General features: G+C 47.9%; 1 protein-coding gene across 3 annotated transcripts; it reads right to left on the bottom strand.

Moving 5' to 3' along the window:
- Positions 1-12,349: 12,349 nt before the first annotated feature.
- On the bottom strand, positions 12,350-22,045 carry TMEM171 (transmembrane protein 171). Of its 3 annotated transcripts, none has more exons than XM_042906504.1 (4): positions 21,968-22,045; positions 18,314-19,031; positions 14,371-14,512; positions 12,350-12,631 (listed from the first exon to the last, which is right to left on the bottom strand). In XM_042906504.1, the coding sequence occupies exons 2-4, from the start codon at positions 18,951-18,953 to the stop codon at positions 12,433-12,435; spliced, it is 981 nt and encodes a 326-aa protein (XP_042762438.1). In that variant the 5' UTR covers positions 18,954-19,031; positions 21,968-22,045; the 3' UTR covers positions 12,350-12,432. The 3 variants fall into 3 exon arrangements, with proteins under 3 accessions (XP_042762438.1, XP_042762458.1, XP_042762448.1); XM_042906524.1 differs by having other exon boundaries at positions 12,350-12,628; XM_042906514.1 differs by lacking the exon at positions 21,968-22,045 and adding an exon at positions 21,127-21,268.
- Positions 22,046-23,375: the final 1,330 nt, after the last annotated feature.

Here is a 23,375-nt window from a genome sequence, read left to right as displayed (position 1 = left end):
GTTAATGAACGTTTAACTTTATAAGAAACTGCTGAAGTGTTTCCCAAAGTGTTTCAACATTTTACGCTCTTACTGGGAACATATGAGACTTCTAGTTTCTCTACATCCTCACCAGTGCTTAATACTATCTTTTGCTTTTTGGCATTTTATGGGGTGTGTAGTGATCTCAGGGTGGTTTAAAATTTTTTAACATTTATTTATTTGTGAGAGTGAGAGAGACAGAGCATGAGCAGGGGAGGGGCAGAGAGAGAGGGAGACACAGAATCCGAAGCAGGCGCCAGGCTCTGAGCTGTCAGCCCAGAGCCTGACACAGGGCTCGAACTCACGGACTGCGAGATCACGACCTGAGCCGAAGTCGGACACTCAACCGACTGAGCCACCCAGGCGCCCCCTTTTTTTTTTCTTTAATCTTTTTTTTTAAACATCAGCACGGTTTAATTTGTACATCTCAGATCGCTAGGGAAGCTGGACATCTTCTCATGTGTCTATCGCTCATATATATAGTACAGCTGACCCTTGAACAACATGGGCTTGAAGTGGGCAGGTCCACGTTTATGCAGATTTCTTACAATATAGTAAATGCATTTTCTCTTCCGTATGATTTTCCTAACATTTTCTTTTCTCTAGCTTACTGTATTATTAGAATACAGTACATAATACATATAACATACAAAATATGTGTTAATTGGCTGTTGATGTTATGGGTTAAAGCTTCGGGTCAACAACAATAAGCTATCGTAGTTAAGTTTTGGGGGAGTCAAATGCTATACACAGATTTTTGACCACACAGGGGATGGCGTCTCAGCCCCCATGTTGTTCAAAGGTCAACCGTCTGTTAAAATATTTGCCCTTTAAAACTTGGGTTATTCGTTACTGATGTGTACCTATGCATTTTTGCCAGGTTTATTCATTATTGTTTGTTTGTTTGTTTGTTTGAGAGAGAGAGTGGGAGTGCAAGCTAGGGAGAGGGGCAGAGACTAAGACAGAATCTCAAGCTGGCTCCATACTCAGCATGGAGCCCACTGCAGGGCTTGATCTCACAACTGTGGGATCATAACCTGAGGCATAATCAAGAATCAGACACTCAACAGACTGAGCCACCCAGGCTCAGTTTTATGCATTATTGCCCCATAAACGCCCCAGTTTTATGTATGATTAATATTTTCCTCCAATGACTTGGGCTTTTCATTTTCTTAATGGTGTGTTTTGAGGAGAAGTTTTTATTTTTGATAAAGTCCAATTTATCAATATTTTCTTTTAAGATTGGTACTTTGTTTATATCCTGTCTATGAAACCCTTGCCTACCCCAAGATTAGAACGATTTTCTTCTTTGTTTTTTCTAGAAATATTGTAGTTTTAGCTTTTACATGTAGCCCTATAATCCATTTAATTTTTATATATAGTGTAAGACAGGAGTTAGGAATTTTTTCATACATATATCCATATCTTCTAGCACCATTTGTTGAAAAGAATATATTTTTCCCATTGGATTACCTTAAAAAAATAAATTGGCGACACCTGGGTGGCGTAGTCTGTTGAGCATCCTACTCTTGGCTTCAGCTCTGGTCATACTCCAAGGGTCATGGGATTGAGTCCCACATCAGGATCCATGCTAAGCATGGAGCCTGCTTGGGATTCTCTCTGTCTCTCTCTCTCTCTCTGTCTCTCTCTCTCTGTCTCTCTCTCTCTGTCTCTCTCTCTCCCCCCATCCCTCCCTCTGCTCCTCTCCCCCACTCATGTTATCTCTCTCTCTCTCTCTCTCTCTCTCTCTCTCTCAAAAAGAAGAAAAATAACATGCAAAATAAGTTGATCATAGATATATGGATCTACTTCTGGACTCTAACCCATTGTCTATCCCATGCCAATATCACAACAATTACCAAGGTGTTATAGTAGCTCTTGAAATCAACGTGTAAGCCTTCCACATTTGTTCTTTTCCAGAATTATTTTAAATCTTCTGGTCCTTTACATTTTCATATAAATTTTATAATAAGCTTCCTGGTTTTTATTTTTTTAAATGCCTGTTGAGATTGTAAGTGGGTTTACTTTGAATCTATAAATCACTGGAGAAAACTGACATTTTGCCAACATTGATTCTTTGAATCTCTGAACATGGAAAATCTGTCCATTCATTTAGAGCTTGTTCAATTTCAACAGTGTTTTGTTGTTTTCAGTACACTATGTGTGTGTACACATATATACATTTATATATAAATTTATCTGAAACATTTTTTGACATTGTAAATAATACTTAATTTCCCACTTGTTTGTGCTGAAATACAGACATACAGTTGCTTACTGTATATTGACCTTGTGTTTTCCGTCCTTACTAGATTCACTTTTTGGTTTCCGTAGCTTTTCTGTGAAATTCTGAGGGTTTTCTATGTTCACAACCATGTTTTACTTCTTCCTTTTCAATGTGTGGGCTCTTTCTTCCCTTGCCTGTTTGCACTGGCTAGGACCACAGCAGAACGTTCACTAGAAATGGTGAAAGAAAACTTCCTTCCTTGTTTCTGATCTTAGGTGGGAAATATTTGGTCATTTACCAAAAAGTTTATTACAGAAAAAGAAAAGGATTCAGAAAAAATCATTTTACAAAACTCAAAAAATCCATTCATGATTAAAGTTCTTGGTAAACTTGGAATAAAGAGTCAAAGGTATCTATCCTTGTTGTCCTCTTTAAATATGGTTAAGTTTTGTTTTCACGGATAGTTAATTTATACATGGATTAACTTGATTCTTTGAAGACCTACTTTTTTTTTTTTTTTAATGTTTTACTTTAGTTTTTGAGAGACAGACAGAGACAGACCGCAAGCAGGGGAGGGGTAGAGATAGAGGGAGATACAGAATCCAAAGCAGGTTCCAGGCTCTGAGCTGTCAGCACAGAGCCCAACGCGGGGCTCAAACACTGTGAGATCACGACCTGGGCTCAAGTCAGACGCTCAACCGACTGAGCCACCCAGGCGCCCAGAAGACTTACTTTTAAGCTTCGTTGAGATAGATCTAGAGTAGCTAGTTAGTCCTAATCCTGAGGTGTGGCCTTTTTGATAGTCTACTCAAAGTCCTTGGTGTTCCGTGAGGCCTTTCCCCTCTGGCTGGTCAAAATTCAATCATCTCCCAACTCTGTGTGAGCTCCAGGAGTTGTTATGGGCTCCACGGTACCCTTTCTTTCCTGGATGGTGGTGTTTTGGCCAGGCTGGTGCTGTCTCCCCCAGACACATGCACAACCTGGTATTTAGCCAAAGACTCAGAGAGGATCCCGTGGCCCGAAACCCCTTCTTTGGTTAGTTTCTTCCTCAAAAAATATTCACTGGTGGAAATTCCAGCTGCCTCAGCCTCCCCACTCTCCAATGATCTGTCTCGTCAGCTCTGTGAGAACTCTGTATTCTGTTTGTGTCCCCCTCCCTGGGTTGGGAAATGCAAATGCCTCTGGTAGGAAGCCTGGATGACTGTAGACTCACTTTGTTTGTTTCCTTTCTCTCAGAAAGCCCAGCCCTGTGCTGCCAATCATTTCACGTCTGAGAACAATTATTTAATATGTCTCATCTGCTGCTCTAATTGTGTGTGACAGAGTGGCCAGCCAGGACTACTTACTCTGTCATTGGTTGGAGTACAAGAGTCACTGGTCTCTTAATTTAGAACAGGGGTCAGCTAACTTTTTCTGAAAGGGCAGGAGAGTAAACACTGCAGGTTTGTAGGCCACACTGTTTCTGTTGCAATCACTCAACTGTGTCACTAGCACAAAAGCAGCCACACACACTACGTAAGCGAATAAGCATGACAGCGTTCCAATAAAATTTTATTTACAAAAATAGACCGCTGACCCGTGGGTCATAGTTTGGCAGCCTTTGATCTAGAACAGGACCTTGGCCTGTTTTTCCCTGCATGACATAGACTCTTTCAAGTGTCCAAGCCAGTCATCTTATTGAATTCCCCCAATTCTGGGTGCATGTAGTTATTTTCTCAAGGTATTGTGTGACACGTTCCTTCATCCCCTGTGTGTGGTGTGTGTGTGTGTGTGTGTGTGTGTGTGTGTGTGTGTGTGTGTGTTTTAAATAAATTGTTAATAATTAGGTCAAGAAGCTTCATGAAAGGGTAAATGTGTTTTGGCAAGAATTTGTCTTAGGTAATATTGGGAAGATTCACTTCTAAAAAAGCATCGTCAAAATCGGTACAACGGTGCTTCGATGACTGATGAATTCCTCCGCTCACCCATTCCTCCTCCATCCATTGGGGATCCGTCGTGGGCTCACCCTTTGCCATGTGCATCTCTGAGTGCCCTGAAAGGCCCAGTGAGGTGGTCCAGCCTGCCCTCAGTGGGGTGGGGCAGGACAGGACAGGACTGTTGGGTGACAGAAACCACAGTGCTGAAAAGCCAATGCCTCACTCTGTCTTTCTGGGCCAGGGCCAAAGGGCTTGCTTGATCGGAAGTAGCTGTAAAAATTCACCAGCCCCTCAGACTCAGTGAAATAGAAAGAATCTCTTGGTGAGGTCCAACCTGCATTTTTAACCAGTTCCATTGTTAAAAATAGGTCAAAGGAAAGTAGATGTGATGAAAGTCCCTTCCTAAGGGGTGGGGAGCCATCCACCTGGGAGGTGGCTGCATTTCCCAGGACTTACCAGAAAGGCAGACACGCCTTACAGCCCAGGGGTCAGGCAGCCCTTTAGGTATGGGAGAAGAAGCCTCTTGGCCTCAGGGACAGTGGCGATTTAAAAATATGTCCACAAATTCTCTGAGACACCTCCCTTGAAAAGGTGGAGTTAATTCCTCTCTCCTTGAGTGTGGGCCGGCCCCAGTGACTTGCTTCTCACAGACAGAATGGGCCAGACATGATGACGTTTGGAGTCAAGACGAGATCCTGAAAAGCACTGAAGCTTCCTCCTGGCTTTCTCTGAAATCTCTTGCTCTGAGGGAAGGCAGGCATCACATTGCAAAGACACTCCAGCAGCCCTGTGGCTGTCCCCGTGGAGAGGAACTGAGGCCTCTCGACAACAGCCAGCATCAGCCCTATGAGAGACCATCTCAGAATTGGGCTCGTCAGCCCCTGTCAAGTCATGCCAGAGGCCTGTGACCCCGGCTGACATCTTGACTGCAACCTCAAGAGAGGCCATAGGCCCAAGCAACTCAGCTGAACTGCTCCTGAATTTCTGACCCACCGAAACACGAGAGACAATATATTTTTATTGTCATGGTAAGCTTGTTGTCCTGGGGTAATTTGTTATGTGGCAACAGGTAACTATTACAGGGGCTTTGCACACAGTTCTGGACTGCTACTGAGTGAGCCCCCTGTGCCACTCCAGTTGAGGCAGCCAGCTTGAAAACAACACCATGCAGGGTTGTGCATGCTGTCCCGTTTGACGCATGTGTCTTCTCAACTGGCTGCTGACCTCACAGTGAAATTCCCAGGCAGAAACCTACACCGAGCTTCCAAAGAATCAGGAATTGGGGCATCCACTCCCCGGGGGTACTATGCTTGGAGATGACGCCATTGCCCCTTCCTTACCCACAGAGTGTTCTTTTGAGACTTCTGTCTGAATGGAAGGCAGCTGGGCAGCCCCACTCCTGGCAGGGGAACAGCTTTTCTAAATGTAGAGCCAACGGCACATATGGGTATCAGAACCAGCACCTTTATTTCATTAACACCATGTTCCGACAGAATCAACTGACTGGCCATGATTTTGAAAAATAATGAAACGATGCTTTGGTGCCAAATTACCCCAGTCAACTCAACAGGAACTACGAGAGCAGGTTAAAATGTAAGTGATCACGAGTACTTTTTGGATTAGAGTGAGTTTGGGAATGAGGGAGCAGAGTACAGTCCTAATGATGACTCCTTGTTGATGGAGTTCGTATCTGACATCTCTGTGGAAGGTAAGAATGAAAAGTGACTTTGCTCGAATCAACAAAGATTTGAGTTAAAAATTTTTTTTTCAGTTAGGCTAGAACCCAGGAAACAATGGGCAACGTACGGAAATAGTTCACAGAAAAGAAGATTCAAAAAGCTCTTGATATTTGAAAAAATTCCCAATTCCACTCACAAGGAAATGTAAATTAGAACTGCCCTGAAATAGGATCTCTCACCTTTCAGATGGGCCAAAATCCAAAAGTTGGATTTGGGTAACACATTCTGGTGTTGAAGTGGTAACGAAATAGGCGCCTGTGTATGTTGCCGATCAGAGTATAGAAGGGCACACACCTCGTGGAGGAAAATGTGGCAGCATCTAACACAATGACCTATGCATTGACTGTTGAGAATGGCACCATTCCTCGAGGCTGGCACTGAAGACATACCTTCTCTGGTCACAAGCACTGTAAGCACAAGGTCATTCACTGTGATATTATCTCTAACATTAGAAGATTAGAAATGATCTAAATGTCCATAATTAGAGGAATGGTTGAATAAACTACAGTGTATTCACACACGAGGGGGCCATGTAGCTGTACCAAAAAAGGAGAAAGATCCCTACGTATGGAGTCATTGTCACGAGACCTTGTTAGATGAAAAAAGCAAGATGCAGAGCAGTGTATGTTTGTGTGTGTGTGTTGTGTGTACATATATATATACACATCTATAAAATTAGCATATCGTAAACTACATGCTATAGTATTTTATACCGTATATATTGGTACATATTTTGCAATATGTATTCGTATTCATATATAAAACATATATATAAATATGTATTGCAAAATATATATCAACAAAAAAAAACACTGGAGGGGTGCCTGGGTGGCTCAGTCAGTTAAGCATCCGACTTCGGCTCAGGTCATGATCTCGCGGTCCGTGAGTTCGAGCCCCGCGTCGGGCTCTGTGCTGACAGCTCAGAGCCTGGAGCCTGTTTGAGATTCTGTGTCTCCCTCTCTCTCTGACCCTCCCCCGTTCATGCTGTCTCTCCCTGTCTCAAAAACAAATAAACGTTAAAAAATAAAAATAAAAAAAACACTGGAAGGAGACAGCTGAAACTAACGGAAGGAATAATGACCTAGATGGGGTTGATGGAAAAGGGTAGGTGAGAAAAAGGATACAACCAAGACTTTTCGATGCACACCTCTTAATATAGTATATGCTTTACGTGTTCAAAAACTGAATTAAAAAACAAAACTGGGCGCACCTGGGTGGCTCGGTTGGTTAAGGTGTCCGACTCTGGCTCAGGTCATGATCTCACAGTTTGTGAGTTTGAGCCCTGCATAGGGCTCTGTGCTGACAGCTCACAGCTTGGAGCCTGCTTCAGATTTTGTGTGTCCCTCTCTCTCTGCCCCTCCCCTGCTCATGCACCGTCTCTGTCTCTCAAATATAATAAAGTTAAAAAAAAAAAAAAAACTAACCCTAAATGTCAATGGAGATTAGTGACCCAAATTGTATATCAAATTAGTGATACAAAGAAAAATAATTATTTAAGTGACTTCCAATGTACTGCTCTAAATTTACATTTGTGCTTAGCGAAATCAATTTTAAGGATTTAAAAAACTTCAAAAATCTTTCAGTTTATTCGTTAGTTTCATTAGTAGTAATACCGAATGACAATTCAAATGGAGAAAGAATCCCAAAGCCAGGAATCTACTATGGAAAGAGGAGACACTTCTAGGAGCTGGACTGTGATTCTAGTTCCCTTCTGGGGCTGAAGGGCACCCCCTGAAATGGGCCAGGGCGGGAACGGAGCAGTGACCAGCCGATGGCCACATATAACTGGGCATCAAGGTCCCTTTAGCAAAGGTGCACAGCCATAAAGGGCACAGGCGTCGTGAAGGACATCAGGCTCTGCCAGCCTGCACCAGCGGGACCTGAGATAACCTGTTACTGCTCCCAGGGCAGCAGGGAGCAGACACAGGAGGGAAGAAGCTTGGCCTGGCCTAGCACCTGTCAGACCCGGGCTTCTGCCCCAACCCTGCAGGTCCCCAGGAGAGAGCCGCCGGTGGGGAGGCTCCTTCCTAGCAACTTTACTGCCTGAGCACCAGGAGGGAGGAGGAAAGTTCCAGAGCCTGAGAAGAGAATCTTGGAGGCACGTTAGTGCCTCATGGCTTTTAAATAAGTGTCGTCTGAGTGGTTTGGCACACAACAGCAGTGGTGGCTCATCTACCCACCCCGCTCACCCTGCCGAACTTCTGGCCCCTTCAGGCCCAAGCAGCCTCCAGAAAGCAGCCAGAGTGGTTAAATCACTGACCCCATCTCAGCCCTGGCAGGGCAGGGGCACTCTCCTGAGTGAGGTGGGGGACAGATATCCTTTCCAAGCAGTCACATGCTTCACCCAGCTGGAATCTCCCCCATCCCCGCAAAGCATTTCCTACTAGGGAAAGCTGCAGGCAAGCCTTCTGCTCTGTTCTTGTTGTGGCCCTCAGGCTGGTGGCAGCATGCATGATGCTCCAGGAATCCAAGCTATGCAAGATCCCAGGAGTGCGCGTGGCATGAAGCAGACTGACCATGCATGGTTCCCCACCAACAGTCAGAGGACATTTCACCCCTCTGGCCCGCCCACCACCCCCACAGCATGCTTCCCAGCTCGTCTCTTCTTTGGAGAAGTTCCTACAGCAGAGGCTGGAGGATCAGGGTGTCCCATGTCCAGCGTGGCAGCAGGGCAGAGCCCAGCCTACCACACTGCCCAGGGAGCTCTCGTAACTGACCCGTCAGAGGCTGGGGGGCCCCTGGAGGAAGCAAGACTCCTACTGTTCTCCTACTATTTCCCACTTGGACATTGTCGAGCATTTTCCATTTCAACCTGGCTACCTTTTACCTCCACTCTGCCTCATCTTGACAGACATCGTTGATGCTTCCAGTTGTAGGCACCCAGCAGTCCTGACTTCATCCAACACGAAGAAGCAAAGATAAACCCATGCCTTCCCTAATAAATGAGTCCAAGGTCCCCCAGTCTGGAACTACCGGAAGTCTCCCTACACGAAAGGAGCGAGGGCCTCTGATGTCGTCTCCCCACACCCTCGGGGTTGTCTCCCGGATCACTGGCAGGGCTGCCTAGAAGGCTGGGCTAGAGAGACCGTGTGCAGTCCCCGTCGACACTGGGGGCTGATGGTAAACCCACATCCTTCCCTTTTAGGACCCTCAGCACGGGGACAGGCTCTGTAAACAGGCCTCTCTGGAAGGCATAGAAGTCACAGGGGCTCATAATCCCAGATAATCCGGCCCACTAGGTATTGCGTCTGCAGTTTCTGTGGTCCCCATGGGCAGTGTTTTGCAGATCCCGAGATGATAGATGTTACTCCCCTGGAGATTTGGATTTATTGGCCTAGTCTGGAATGGAACCCGGCCATTAACCTTTTCAATATTTATAGGGGTTCTTATCCATGTGGGCCCTCATAGATCCCGCCAGACTACCGTGTCTCTTCTCCCTGCCTAAGGCCACCTTCCAAGGTTCCCTTCCTATCTCTAGATCCATCCCTTTACTATGACCTGCCCTGGAATGATATCCCCCTTCAGGGGATATCTACCACCCACATGGCGATAGTCCTCTGCCCAGTACCCAAATCAGAAGGCCAACAGTCACATGACACAGTCACAGGACACCTGTCCCAGGGGCCTCGCCCCACCCCACTGCCGCCTCTCGGGTATAAATTGGATGAGCACATCCTTGCTCCCCCCTCAGCTCTCATCCTCTGAAAAGCTGCTTCCCATGGCCTGCCTGCTGCGTTCCTCCTTAGTTTGTAAAGTGAAGAAATAGCAAAGGGACCTTACCTGGTCCAAAATTTGCTTTAGTTTTAGTAGGGGTTAGTCCACTTAACTGACCCCGGGAGAAGATGAAGAATCCACAAGAAGAGGTTTTCATGGCATGGAGGCAGCGTGGAAACAGTGTACCTTGTGTGGATCGTCCCACCTGAACTTGCAGAGCCCGTCACTGTTTGCCAGAAGGTGGCTTTCACACCTCCCGACACCACAGGAGGGAGATCAGGAGTGAGATTTTCTATGCCACTGATGATGACGTTTTGGTATTCCAAAACAAGTGACACCCTTGGAAGGATGCTCCATGTTATCGGTCACTGGAGAAATTCAAACGAAAACCGGAATGAGGTACCATTTCATACTAACCGGGGTGGCGATGATGATGATGGTGATAATAATAATAACAAGAAATAACAAGCGTGGGTGAGGACGTGGAAGAATTGGAACTCGCACACCTTGCTGGCGGGAACAGAAAAGGTCCAGCCTCTGTGCGAAAAGGTTTTCATTTAAGTCAGCATGGTCCAGCAATTCCGTTCCTAGGTATATGACCAAAAGAATTCACACAGGCACTCCAAAAGATGCTCGTACTGATACGGATGATGATGTGGATGAATCTGAAAAATATCATGAAATACCTAGAAAAGGTAACTCTACCAAGACAGAAGCAGATTGGTGGTTGCCGGGGGCTGGGGAGGAGGGAGGCAACGAGGAGTGACTGTTGCGTGGGGTTCCTTTTGGGGTAATAAAAATATTTTGGAGTGAGATAGAGGAGGTGACTATGCAACAGGTAAATGTACTAAATGCCACCGAACTGTTCACCTGAAAAATGGTTCGTTTCGTGTTATGTGAATTTTACCTCGATTTAAAACAATGTTGATACGTACGCAGGAAAAAAAACAAGTAACAGTCCACTACGTGGCTTTTCAGAAGCTGTCACCCTTTGCCAGAACCTGGATAGGCAAAGGATGTATCTTCCGTGACTCAATGATTAGCCCCAGCTCCACTGTGACGTCAGTCCTTCAATAAACATCTTCACCCCGGGGACCTGTCTCAATGCTCTGTCTTCTTCATTCTCCACCTTCCTCAATGCTGCCGAGAACAACAGAGGTAGAAGAGACTTCCTAACTAGAAGGTCAGACTTACACCCAAGAATTTCTAACTGCATTTCAATTATATTAGCATAGAAAGGGAAAATACCCAGTTACAAACCCCAGCTTTGAGCCACTAAAAGGTCTTGGATATAAGGAGAACTCATACGTGTTCAGTATGAAGTCTACCTAGAAATTTCAGCTTAATCGTTTTAAACAAATAACAGCAGAAGGAAGTGGTCATAATCTACCCTTGGCTCTAATTTTAAAATGTGAATAATTAACCTTCCAGGAAAAAAAAACACATGGAATTTTAAGAGTAGTTCAATAAACGTCCAATTCAAAAATAGATCATTGCTGGTACCCATGATTTATGGTGGTGGTAATTCCCATGGAATCAGTCATGACTTCGGTTGAACTACTGGAGCATTAACGCCCTTAAATTCTGCTTTCAGGCACCTAACTGCTGGGTAATATGGATTTCTTTTTTATGTTTTTTTTTTTTAACTTTTATTTATTTTTGAGACAGAGGGAGACAGAGCATGAACAGGGGAGGGGCAGAGAGAGAGAGGGAGACACAGAATCTGAAACAGGTTCCAGGCTCTGAGCTGTCAGCACAGAGCCTGACGTGGGGCTCGAACTCACGGACCATGAGATCATGACCTGAGCTGAAGTCGGACGCTTAACCGACTGAGCCACCCAGGCGCCCCATGGGTAATATGGATTTTTTATGGGGGTTAGGCTTGTGTAAAGGCATAAAAAGTTCACGTTTTTGCGTGATTTCATTATCACAACAGTGCTGTTACCACAGATTTTTATGTTCCAAAAGTCACTTTCTCCCGGGTAGAACTGCTAATACTTAGTGGTGATTTCTGGTTTATACCTAGAATGAAATACTTACCTTCGCACCCAACAGTACAAAAGCTGTTGTTCATCAGTAGCCTTATAAGAATAAAAGTCGGTGGTCCAGGCAGCCTAGCACCAATACGTTGTAACAGAAAGGCACACCCTTCCACGGGAATCTAGCTACCACAGTAGCCCAAGAAATCTCTTTTCTGACGGTGTCATTCCACAACGAGGAGGCTTCAGGATATCAACGTGCTGGTCACTGTCCTGGTGTAAACGACCTAATTACCTTCTTGCAAAATGGAAGAAAGAAAAGAGGAATAGGAGGAGCAGGAAGAAGGACGACGGGGAGAGGGAAGGCAAGAAGAGGAAGAAATAATAAAGAACTTAGGAGAGTCGTCTAGTTTCTCTGCTTCAGAAGCAGTTAACATTGGAAATAGAATGGGCCAGGCTAAACATTAACAGCTGCCTCCGGTCAGCCTTTGACAGAAACAGGGTAGCCACAGGCTGGCTTTCAGAACCCAGCTAGATGGGTTCAAAACCCAACCTCACCACTGAGAAGCAGTGTGACCCAGGGTAACTTAATTAGCCTCTCGGAACCTTTGTTTCTTCGTCTACCAGGTTGAATGTAGTAGGTCTAAATGAGAGAATCAGCTTATGGGCACTTTGCCTCGCCCGTGGTCCAGAGCGCTTAGTGCAGAACGTTCGCTACGGATGTTGATACTGAAAAGCCAGGGAAATCAGAACAGAGCCGATGCCACTGTATTTTTTTTTATTACAAAACAAATTATATAAAATAGTGATTGATTTTATGTACAAATGAACTGGAGTCACGGTCGGGAAGGCTCAGAAGATGGGGATAAGGATGTGGTTGCCGCGATTTCTTTTTCTTCGTATCTGGGAGGCAGTTCAGAGGAGAGATGCGGAGTGTATGAGATCCCAGCGGATGAAGGAGACCCAGAAATGGTGTATATAGACTCACAATCTCTCTCAGAGCCCACACCTTGGCCCCCAGGAGTTGGGGTCCTACTAAAAAGAAGGAAGGAGAATAGAAAGGAAGGAGAGAATAGTGACACACATTAAATATGAGGTTCTTTTCAAACGTTTAATTATATGCTTTTAGGAGCATTTGCAAGGATCTCAGGAGTAATTTCTTCCATGTTGTATTTCTTATAGATACATCTCGATTCCTTACTCCCTACTTTCCTTACAGCTGATTGTAACATTAAGAGAATTTCACCCTGTTTTGTTTTCCTTGACATTGAGAAGACGCGAGGTAGGAACTTATAGGTGCCATCCAAAATGAGTATACACACACACACACACACACACACACACACACACACACACAGAGTTATTAGTCTTCTCTGCCTGACTCTTCTCTGTTTCTGTATTCCGGGACAGCTAGCATAAGGCAGACAGACTGAGGCAAATAGAAAATTAAATCAAACCAAAAACTTGAAGGGAGGCAGTAAAGCACAGTGGTTACTGGAGCGAGTTCTACCAGGCAGACCTGCCTCTGAATTTCTACTCCACCGCTTTCTAGCCGTGTGATCGTGAGCAAGTTATTTAACCTCACTAAGCCTCGGCATCCTCATCTGTAAAATGGGGATGATCAGAGTGCCTACTCTCCTACCCATGAGAATTACATGAGATAATGCAAGTAAAGCCAGACTGTGGCATACAGAAATCATGGTAGTAGCAAGTAGGAGTTGTTGTTGTCGTTTTTTAAGTTAATAGACATTTATTTAGGGCTTGGGGAGGTTCATCATTGGAGTAAAGAATATAAAAATTCACTAACAAAATTCTACAAATGCCCAGAACGTAACCTCCCCTTCATCCCTGCAGGACGGTTCCTATATCCATCTCTGGTTGGATCTCCAGCTCACCACCCAGTTTGAAGCACAACAAGAACATGGGCCTTAAAACATGAAGGACCAGGTAAGGCAGCGCCCATCCCCAGCAGTGGGGGTTTCCAGACATCCCGGTGGCCATGAAAGTCAGCCTCCCAGCCAGTCTGGCCGCCTCCAGCCTTTCCCCATTATGAACTGCACCAACCACCGCTTGCATCCAATGGCCATGTCTCTAAAACCTTCAGCTGCGTCCCTCTGCAGGAAGGAAAAACACCTAGATTTATGTTGTTTAATCTAACCCCAGGTATGCGTCCTAATTTGTGGCATATGGGGAGCGTGGCAGAGGGGAGTGTGAATCTTATCTATCTCTTCATTCAGTCTGAGAAGGTTCCGAGGCCCAGGGAACAACTGAATATTGAGAAGAGAAGCCAAACTTGGTCAGGTCAGGGTGCAAGCTGATTTTAGCCAATCACCCAAGTACCTCCATGAGGTACTGAAAACCTGTGTACCTGTTGGAGGTCGCTAGGGGACCCCCATATCTCCCGATGATCTAAAGCGGCAAAGCCTAACATAGGGGGCCTCGCAAGCCCTGTCCCAGTGCTCAGTCTGGCTGATGAAGTGTTAAACATTTGGAGGCTCACCCATGCTAGGAACTCATAAAGATAGCTGGAGAAGGCTTCATATTAACCCGGCATAACCACCTTTACAATTTTTCACGTATGTGCTGCCTACAGTTTCCTGAAAGGTACCGTTACTATTAAGGCAATAATTCTGATATCATGTCAGCAAAAAAGATCCTCCCCCTCTAACGTTGATTCCTGTACCGCAGCCTTAAAACTAATTTGGCCTGAGCTTAGCCACAGACCCAAGAAGGTTAAACATGCTTACTCTTGAAGTGCAAACGCAAAGTCTTACCCATAGTTAAAAATACTGTAATACGAAGGTGGATTTTCATTCGGAAGCAAACCGTTAGCCCCAGGACTTCGGGTTACTGCAGAAGCTGAAGATTCAGGAAAGTAAGGTGGTGGAGGAGGTGGGAATATTATCACGGCATCACCTGAGGAAAGACAGTATTTCGTTGAAAACAGGTGAGAAAGAAATGCAAGCACATCAACAAGAGCAAAATAAATTGTTACGTTTGGCCCATGTATGTAAAAGGTCAAAACACCTATGCCAACTCCAGAATTGAAAAGCGGGACTATCAAATTCACAGAGACATAGGGTGGACGTAGCCAGGGGCTGGGACAAGGGGGAATTGGAATGAATGTTTAACGGGGGACGGTTTCTTCTTGATGATGAAAAACTTCTAGAACTTGGTAGTGGTTATGGTTCCAAACACCGCGGATGTACGTAATGCCTCTGTGCACTTAGAAACGCTTAAAATGGTACATTTCATGTGATCTATATTTTACCACAGTTTTTTTCAAACAGTGGGCCACTATTTGCTAGCAAGTCTGAGCTAAAGCGTTTCTGTGAAGCATTCGCTTCCTGGGGTTGTCTCCTGCTGCAAAGCTTACTCCTTCTCAATTTGAAATTGTGAGTCATCGACACTGAGCTGTTGGATGAGGCGCCTTGTTCCTTACATGCGGTGTTAGCCTCTGAGCAAATGACAACAGGCTAGGCCACAGCCGCTCTTTCAACTGCCAAAGCTGTGCTGCGCGCCCTTCTACAAGCTTTTATTCACCCTTTCACCAAGCTTTCCAAGAGAAAGTCACACTCCAGTTAAGCTTGTTTTTCTGTTTTCGGTTTTGGTTTTTGTGTCTGCCTTTCTGTTGCTGCTGTTCATTCCAGAACACATCCCGTGTTGTGGGGAGGAGACAGTGGAAACCAGATGCAAACTCTACCTTGTACTCCAATTCCAATACAGAACGTCCCACATGGGTTGCCCAGATCATTCTGGCCCTGCGGCAGCACCAGAGGTCTGCTGAAATCGAGGTCCGAGGGCAGCCTCTGGAAAGCCGGCAGCACCAAATGACAGCTTAGGCAACGTGAAGGAGAGAGGACTTTGATTCACCACAGGGAGGCAACCGGTTTGTACGGGCAGCAGACCCGAGGCCCGTCTAGGTCAGGACAAGGTTCGTTACCACTACCAGGGTGCCATTTGCCATTTACCAGACTCTCGGGGCCTGGGCTGTCACATCTGTGACCGGCAGGCCATCCCTAACTGCACCTGCCTCAGAGAACGGGCAGGAGGGCTGGGTTCTTGTGTGCTGGTCACACAGCAGACTGACTCAGCTCTAACACACCCGCGAAGGTGCTTAAAGCCCAGGCCACCGGCAAGTGGCACCGATCCACGTGTCGGACGAAACACTCCCGGCTGGCCACTCTCCGCCGTATTACCTCGACTGCTTCCCCAAAGCGGACTTAGCCCTGCCAAAAATGTGTTAAGTCTTTCTCTCCCTCCGTGAGCACATGGTGCCTAGAGCTTAAAATGTACGTCGCTAACCTAAACTTGATAACATATAATGGTTATCTTGGGATCCTCATGTAGTTTTTTTCACAGGTCTTGGTAGGTCAGAGGAAGTAAGGCTGACTGTGCACTTTAATTACACAGTGTGGAACAAAGGCCCCAGGAATAAGCCTCTAGAGCAGGCCGGTCACCTGTCCAATGCAAACAAGGAAGTGCTCAAAGCCACCAGCTGTCTCTGGGGCTTGTCCAAGCCTCTGCTTGTCCTCCCTCTGCAAGGGAGGCTCCCCGCCCTCCCCACCCTTGCAACCTGCTCTCCCTGAAAGCAGCCCCGTCCCCCCTGGATTTCCCTTTCACTGTGTCCCCCAGGACCTGATGTCTTCTGGGAGGTGACAGCAGACATCCCTCAAGGGAGGCCTAGCTCATAGCCCTGCTTGTATATCCTGGACGCGGCACTGAGTGTGCCCACAACGGGGATATCTCGTGTGTCTGGGGAGGAGGGGCTTCCATTCCAGGAACAGCTGAATTCTGGGACTTGGCCAAGGACTGCCTCTTATCACCCCAATCCTTCATAAGGCAGAACTGAGCATCAACAGACAACGTCTATCTGGAGTCTTAGCACTTACACCAAAAGGCATGGCTGCGGAAAACCTAAACCCTATCCCATAATATCAAAGGAGAGAAAAACAAGGAGTTAGGCTGCCAGACTTTCACAGGGGTGATGGTACTGAAAGGGTTAAGCGGAAAAGCCAGCCTCAGGATGAGACCACCCAGGAGTCACTGTTCCCCAGCACCAGCAGCCCTGCTTTCTGCTGCCCCTCAACTCCAGCCACGAGGAGAGAGGCTGAGCCCCAAAGATCCCCCGATAGTAAACCCCAAGGGCATACCTCGAAATGCTCCCGAGTAAGTGGAAGACTGTAAGCATCAAACGCGTGTGTTTACTTAGACCCACCGTGTTCCCCAAAAGGACTGAGAACATCTACAACATAGGGTAAGCCCTTTAGCCAAGTAACGGCTGCCCAGGACCCTAGGCGAAACCAGTGCTACGCGGGGCCACGGTGTGTGCGTGGCCACCTACCTGGGTTGGGATCCTGGCTCTGCCACTTGCTGGTCTGTGCCCTCGGCAAGTTATTTGAGATCCCTGTGCCTCAGTTTCTTCATCTCTAACGTGGAGATACTAAGAGTAGGCTGCCTCATTGGGTGGTTGTAGGTGTGAAAGAATTTGACAGAGTAGGTCCTTGAAGAACACTTGGATGGGTATTTGGTCCCAGGATGAACCCTGCATCTGTGTTAGCTATTATTAATGTATAACTGATATTGGTGTGGCCCCCATAAATACATAAATACACAAATAAGCCGGGAACTTCAACCATGGCTCAAGGATGCGTCTGTAAACCCATGTGCCCTGCTCTCCAAGGCCGGTGCCATGCGAGGCTGGCAGTCCAGGGAACCCCCTGCCGTGAATACTGCTGCTTCCACCAGACCCCCCCCCCCTGAACATGAGAAACGTGCACCACACTCCTTCTCTGCTCCTGTCCCATCATGCTCTTTGCCGAGCCTTGCAGATGTCAAGGCTACGGCTTCAGAGCTTTTCCCTTTCCAAAGCAGGAAACTGAAAAAAGAAAAGAGCGATTGGTGAAACTGAACAGCAGTGGGGTTTTTCATTGGTTGTGTGAAACTGAGGAAAAGCTACTGATGTTCTGTAGGGGGCCGACTCTGGGAGCTATTCCTCCATCTGTTCTGCAGAACCCAGAGAACTCATAAGTCCTGGCTGGGCATTCCATGGGGGAAAGAAGTGACAGGTGCGATCACAGTTCAGTTTCATCTGTGCCACTATTTCCAAACTTCGCCTCCATCCTGAAGCCACGGATAAAGTGACAGCAAACGAAGAACAACGTGGGAAACCTTGCAGAAAGCCGCCTCAAAACATAGAAGATGACTGGCCTTGGGACAGACAGGATCCTAGAATGTTAGTGCTGCAAGGAATCTCAGCAATGCAAGGCTCATTTTATAGATATGTAAACTAAGGCCGGAAGAGGTTAAGGACTTCCCAAGGACAACCAGCCAGTGATAGCCAGGGATGAGAGTCTGCATGGCCGGCACAAAGTGCCATGTCACTTGGCAGGTCTCTAACGTGACAGAAGGTTCCCAAGCTCTCCTTAGCAATTTCTGTCACCTTCCTCTTAATTTGCTCTGTGACCTCAGTCAAGGTCACAACTTAATGTCCCAGTGCTTTTGCTAAATAATAAGGAATTGCTGGGAGGAGATGAGGTGTACAAGGATTCTTCCAGGGCTTAACACAGCAGCAGGACTGTGCACATGTGCGTATGCGTGCACATGTGTGTAAGAGAGAGACACAAAAAAGAGAGACTCTGGGCCAGACCCGAGGGCAGCCCAGTTGATGCTACAGCCACTGTGCTACGAGCATGCGTAGGAATGACAGCCACCTACCTACAGTGACCTGGACGGGCTCCGTGTTCTGGATCTGTCTGTCTTCAGCTTCAGAGGCCTCCTGGCCCACATTCAAGTTGTTTCTCTTCTTAACATGGGCAACCACAAAGAAACACAATCCCATGAGTACAATCAAGGGTCCCATGATCTGCAGGGATAGGAATCCACAGATCTGGGGCTCCACGTCGGCAGTGTCTGTCTCATTCAGGGGTTCCTGTGCCCAGTCGGAGCCACATCCAGGGACCCAGATGCCAAGTATGCTGATGAGCATGCCGCTTGTCAAGAACAGAAACCCAAAGATGAGGCACTGGGCAAACTGGCGGCTCTCTCCACAGAGGAAGGCTCGGTCGGGGTCTGCCTGACTGCCTCGCAGGTGCCCCTCCCGGAGCTGAAGCCGTGCCCGGGAGCGGGCCAGGATCACAGCCCCGAGCCCAACGGCGGCACAGGCAGGCCCAGCGACCTTCAGCACCATGCTGCAGTCTGGGAAGGTTTTGTATTGGCATGTCTGGAACCCAAAGATGGAGAGCAGGACTCCCACGCACAACAGGATGGCACCAAAGACAAAAAGGAAGAAAATGACCTTGCTGACACTCCTGTCTGGCTGGACCCCATCTGGCTCAGCAGCAGCTACAGGAGACATGGCCAGAAGAGGCCCCTTCCCCAGAGCCAGGCAGAATGGATTTCCTTCCCTCCGGTGGGGTGGTTGGTCTCAATAGCTCTGAAAATGTAACCAAACACCAAATTAAAGTGGGCACAGGTGTTCCTGACCCGCCCTGGCCATTTCAGAAATCACACTAGGATGAAATCATAGGAACAGAACTTTATGCAAGGGATACACTGGGGAACAATGAGCTGGTTTATGAGTCAGAAGCACCGGCATTCAGAAACTTTTGAATATGTAATTTTATGTAGATACTCAAGAAGAGGAAATGCAATGACCATGCACCTAAGAGTATCTTTAAAAAAACAAAACCCATACAATAAACGTAACTGGGCGTGGCTTTTCCTGTTATGAGTCTTACAAACTCACTTCCCCAGGCAAAAACAAAAACAAAAAAACAAAAAAACAATGGCGAGTGAGGGAAGAACTACTGGGATTATTTCTGATTTACAGACATCCCACGTTTCATCACAGCTGCTCCGAACATTTCTAAGTCAGTAAATTTTCGTTCAGTAACTAACTTTCCATTTCCTGTTTTAGACTGTGGCAACTTTCCATTCCCAGCCCTTTTCTAAGGCTGTCACATCTCCAGGAGGCCCAAGGTCAGCAGTTTCAATTGAATGGGAAGGCAGTTCAGGAACAGAGTGGATTTGGTGGATTTTAAGCGAACTGTGTCAAACTTCGCCCCTTGAGTTCTCAAACAGGCACTGGGGCTGCGCCGGCCTGGCTGACCGGGCTGGGATGACCCAGGGGTGTGTGGCACAGTGGGTCAGGCGAGGCCTTGCCTCCCAGGCGTGCAGATGGTCTCTCACTCACCCTCCTCCAAAGTGCCTCTCACTTCCACAAAAAAGGTGTAGGCTCAGTTAAAAATAAGCAGCCAATAAAACCACCAGTTACAGAGCACTAAACAGCAAGAGAACTTGACTTTGGAAGAAGCGGGTCAGTGAAACCAAGTGGGAGAGTACCTTCCACAAGATTACCAAGCCTCGCGCTTACATTATCCTATATGAAGGGTGCCCTATGCCGTTGTGAAAAAGTTGCCTAGTTTACTACGTTGACTAGTTATCTCTTCTTACTCTAATGAGTGGAATATTTTACCAGGACCCTTCAAGTTGAGGCACTGGAAAAGGCAACCTAAACGTGAACACCATTTTTACCTGCTCAAGGAAAGAAAACTTAAAATGCTTTGTGCCATTTGTATCCATGATCATATGAAGGAGATTGAGATTGAGGCTCTAAAGCCAAGGCCATCTTGATAGATCCAAATGAGGCCCAAGGAGGGTCAGCTAATTTAGGTAACGAAAGCAAATAGCTAGTCTTACACTAGGAAGTACTTTTCCAGGAAAATGTGCACTGAAATCAGAAGGAAGTTGGGGCGAGAAGGAAATATTGGAGGGAAATAAGTTTCCATTTTAGACCTAGACAAACTATATTTATGAAGATGCAATAAGCTGAGACAAACACTTAAAGACAAGGTTGCACTAATTGAAGAAAAAGAAATCTAGATCATGTAATCTCTTTTGCTGGTTCCAGTGATAAGGGTGATTCTCTGTTACAAAGTCCTATCAGGAATTTCTGGTGCCTTCAACTCTGAAGCGAGTCACAAGGCTTCAAATGACTTCAGGCAAATTCTCAAATACTAGTAAATAGAAGCCTAAAACTGGACTTGTAGCTCTTTTCCATGGACTAGTGGACTAAACACCTGCCATATGTATTAATCCCTCATCCAAAATAGCGTGTGGGTAGTCTGTCTGTCTCGTATACATGCACTCACAAACGGACACAAAGACATCTACACTAACAGAAGAGTAAACCTTTTTTAAATACCAACCTACGTTTAATGTCCCCAAAGCCGAATCCACCTCCCCAACACAATTTTTCAAAGGACATTTCCAAATCATCGGCATCTCCCCCAGCCTAAAACTCGGGTGCATCTGGGGATCCAGGCAAGGGCAGCCAAAAGTCTTTTACAGGGAGTAGTTTCGTGGGTTTTAAGGAGCCGGAGCGCAACAACAGCCCCGAGCGGTTCCGCTTGTGGCTCCCACCCTTGCAGGTTTATCTCAGGATCTCCGGCGCTGGCGCCGCATCGCTCCCCAAGACTTGGTCCCAAAAGCGCAGCGCCAGACCCCGCGCGGGGACCCAAGCCGCTTACCTGAAGCTTCGTCAGGCGTGCGCGCTGCCTGCGCCGGGGCGCGTCCCGGGAGCCTGGCCCGGGCCTGGGGGAACGCGCTCTGGGAGGTGGCGCTGGCCGTGGGCACCCGGCTGGGCGCGGCCTCCCTGTGGCAGCCGGCACCGCACGCTCCCACCTGCGCGTCCGGGCGCGGAGGGCGGGCCGCCACTGTATTTACAGGAGGAGGCGGTGCCAGAGGGGGCGCGGCGGGGCAGGGCCGACTGGCGGGAGCTGGCCGCCACCGGGTGCTGCCCTTCGGGGCCGCAGACGCGCCCGGCGCGGCAGTGGAGGACGGGGGACGGCCTTGGAGCCCGGGGCGGGCAGATCTGGCCGCTTCTATGCCCGTGACCGTGCGCGCAAGGAATCCAGGAAAAATGGGCACCCCCGCCACTTCTCTGGCCCACAGCCGTGGGAGGTAGGGGGCGGCGAGTTGAGGTTCTCCTCCTGGCTGTCCGAACTGCGCGCTGCGAGATCCAGGCAGCAGGAAGGGAGCCGGTTCCCTTCGGGATCCCGGGCCCAGAGTTGGGGCAGAGGGAGACGCGGGAAGGGGACTCGCCCGCTGCTCTCTCCGATGTGCTGGTGGCCCAGGCAGGACTGGGCCCTGCGTTCCTCAGGCCGCGCTTTCGGCCACGACGCCGTCTAGGGCTAGTCTACCCAGCAGCGTGTGCCACTCCTGCCCCTCCAGAGACCTTGAAGTGGGGGGGGGGGGGGGTCCCTGGAGCAAGTCCCTCGCTGCGAGCTCCCCGACCAGGAAAGGGTTATGGAGACACCAGGTCCCTGAAACTTGTGCTCTATTAGAATGTGAGACAAGGGTCCTCCATACCTGAGCCATCCAGGCAGGAGCTCCTAGCTCCAGTACTGAAGCAGGCCTTGGGCAGGTCAGCTCTGTCCCTTCCGCGCTCACACTTAGGCTCGGTCCGCCTTACCACAGAACCCCCTTTCGGGTTCTCGATTGTTAATAGTCTACCGGAATTAAACTGGTAACTTTCCCTGCCCTTGAACCAGTCCTTTCCTTTCGGGATGGGTTTGCTAATCCCCATGCTATTTGTAACCTGCCTCACGACACGTGACAGGGACCCAACCGTGCCAGTTTCCACACCAGAGGTCAGGGCGCTGTGGAAGGTGAATCAAAGGCTCAGCCCAAGTACAGCGGGGGAGCCCTGGGGACTTTCCCCAGCTCCATCGCTTCTCCCCACTTCCTGTCCCCTTTGCCTGAAACCCAGTCTGGAGTTAATGCCAATTGCTTTAAGCTTTTTAAAGTGTGAGCACTCTGCATATCTAATACAGCAAGTTGTTCTCTAGGTCTCATTCTGCTTAGCTGATTTCAAGGCATGAGAAGGAGGGGACAGAGGGAGGCAGAGGGAAGGGCGCTTCCCTGGACTTTGAGTGCGGGACACCCCCCCCCCCCCCCCCCCCCCCCCGGGTCGGAGACATGAGGCTTGGGGAGGGAGGCATACTGGACACGTTCCTGCTTTGGGAGTTGCTGGGGACAGTTGTCCCGGTGGCCAGATGTCGCCTTTCTCCCAGCCGGAGTGCCTTGGCCTCTGAGAATCTCTTCCCTGACTGAACATCACTGATTGTCACGGTAATGCATAATACTGATGACACCACCACCCCTTGTTCTGTGCCAGGCCCTGCGTTACCCACTCTACCTACAGCCTCCACTTGTTTAGTATGTCTCCAGCGCCGCAGAGAAGGCTGGAGCCAAAGAGGATGGGGGGCTAAAAACCGGTCCGTTTTCAGTTGTGGAAACCAAGGCCCAAGGGCAAAAATTGACCTCCCCAGCTGACTCGTACGGAGCAGGGGCCTGAACCAGATGTTCTGGCTGTTCCTCCTAGGTACACCCATCACCCAGAGGACGCACAGTGCCATGAACTCAGAATGTGGCTTTTTATTACGTGGCTTTTTAATCAGTGTAATAATATAGACACCGTATCCCAAGGACATTGCAGCAATCCGTGTCCCGGGTGGGGATTCTGGTCAAAGTGTCAGGATATTTCCAAGGTAGAGAGGCCTCAAAGTACACCTAGCTAACAAGCAGAGAGCCAGCAGGGGTGATTTCACAACAGCAGAGGACACGGAGCTTTCTAAGAACACAGGCCCTGAATACAGAAAGTGCTCTCCCTACGCAGGCCTGCTAACAGCTCTTTTTTGTACAAGGGGGTTTCCATCTGCTTTCCCCGCTCATGCTTTCCTTCTCCTGTATTTGAAACTCAGTCTCTGGTCACGTC

This window comes from Panthera leo, chromosome A1, assembly GCF_018350215.1.
Source record: "Panthera leo isolate Ple1 chromosome A1, P.leo_Ple1_pat1.1, whole genome shotgun sequence".
In the NCBI taxonomy this organism is placed as follows: Eukaryota; Metazoa; Chordata; class Mammalia; order Carnivora; family Felidae; genus Panthera; species Panthera leo.
Note: the sequence above shows the minus strand (reverse complement) of the source record. Positions and strands in the feature narration are given on the sequence as shown.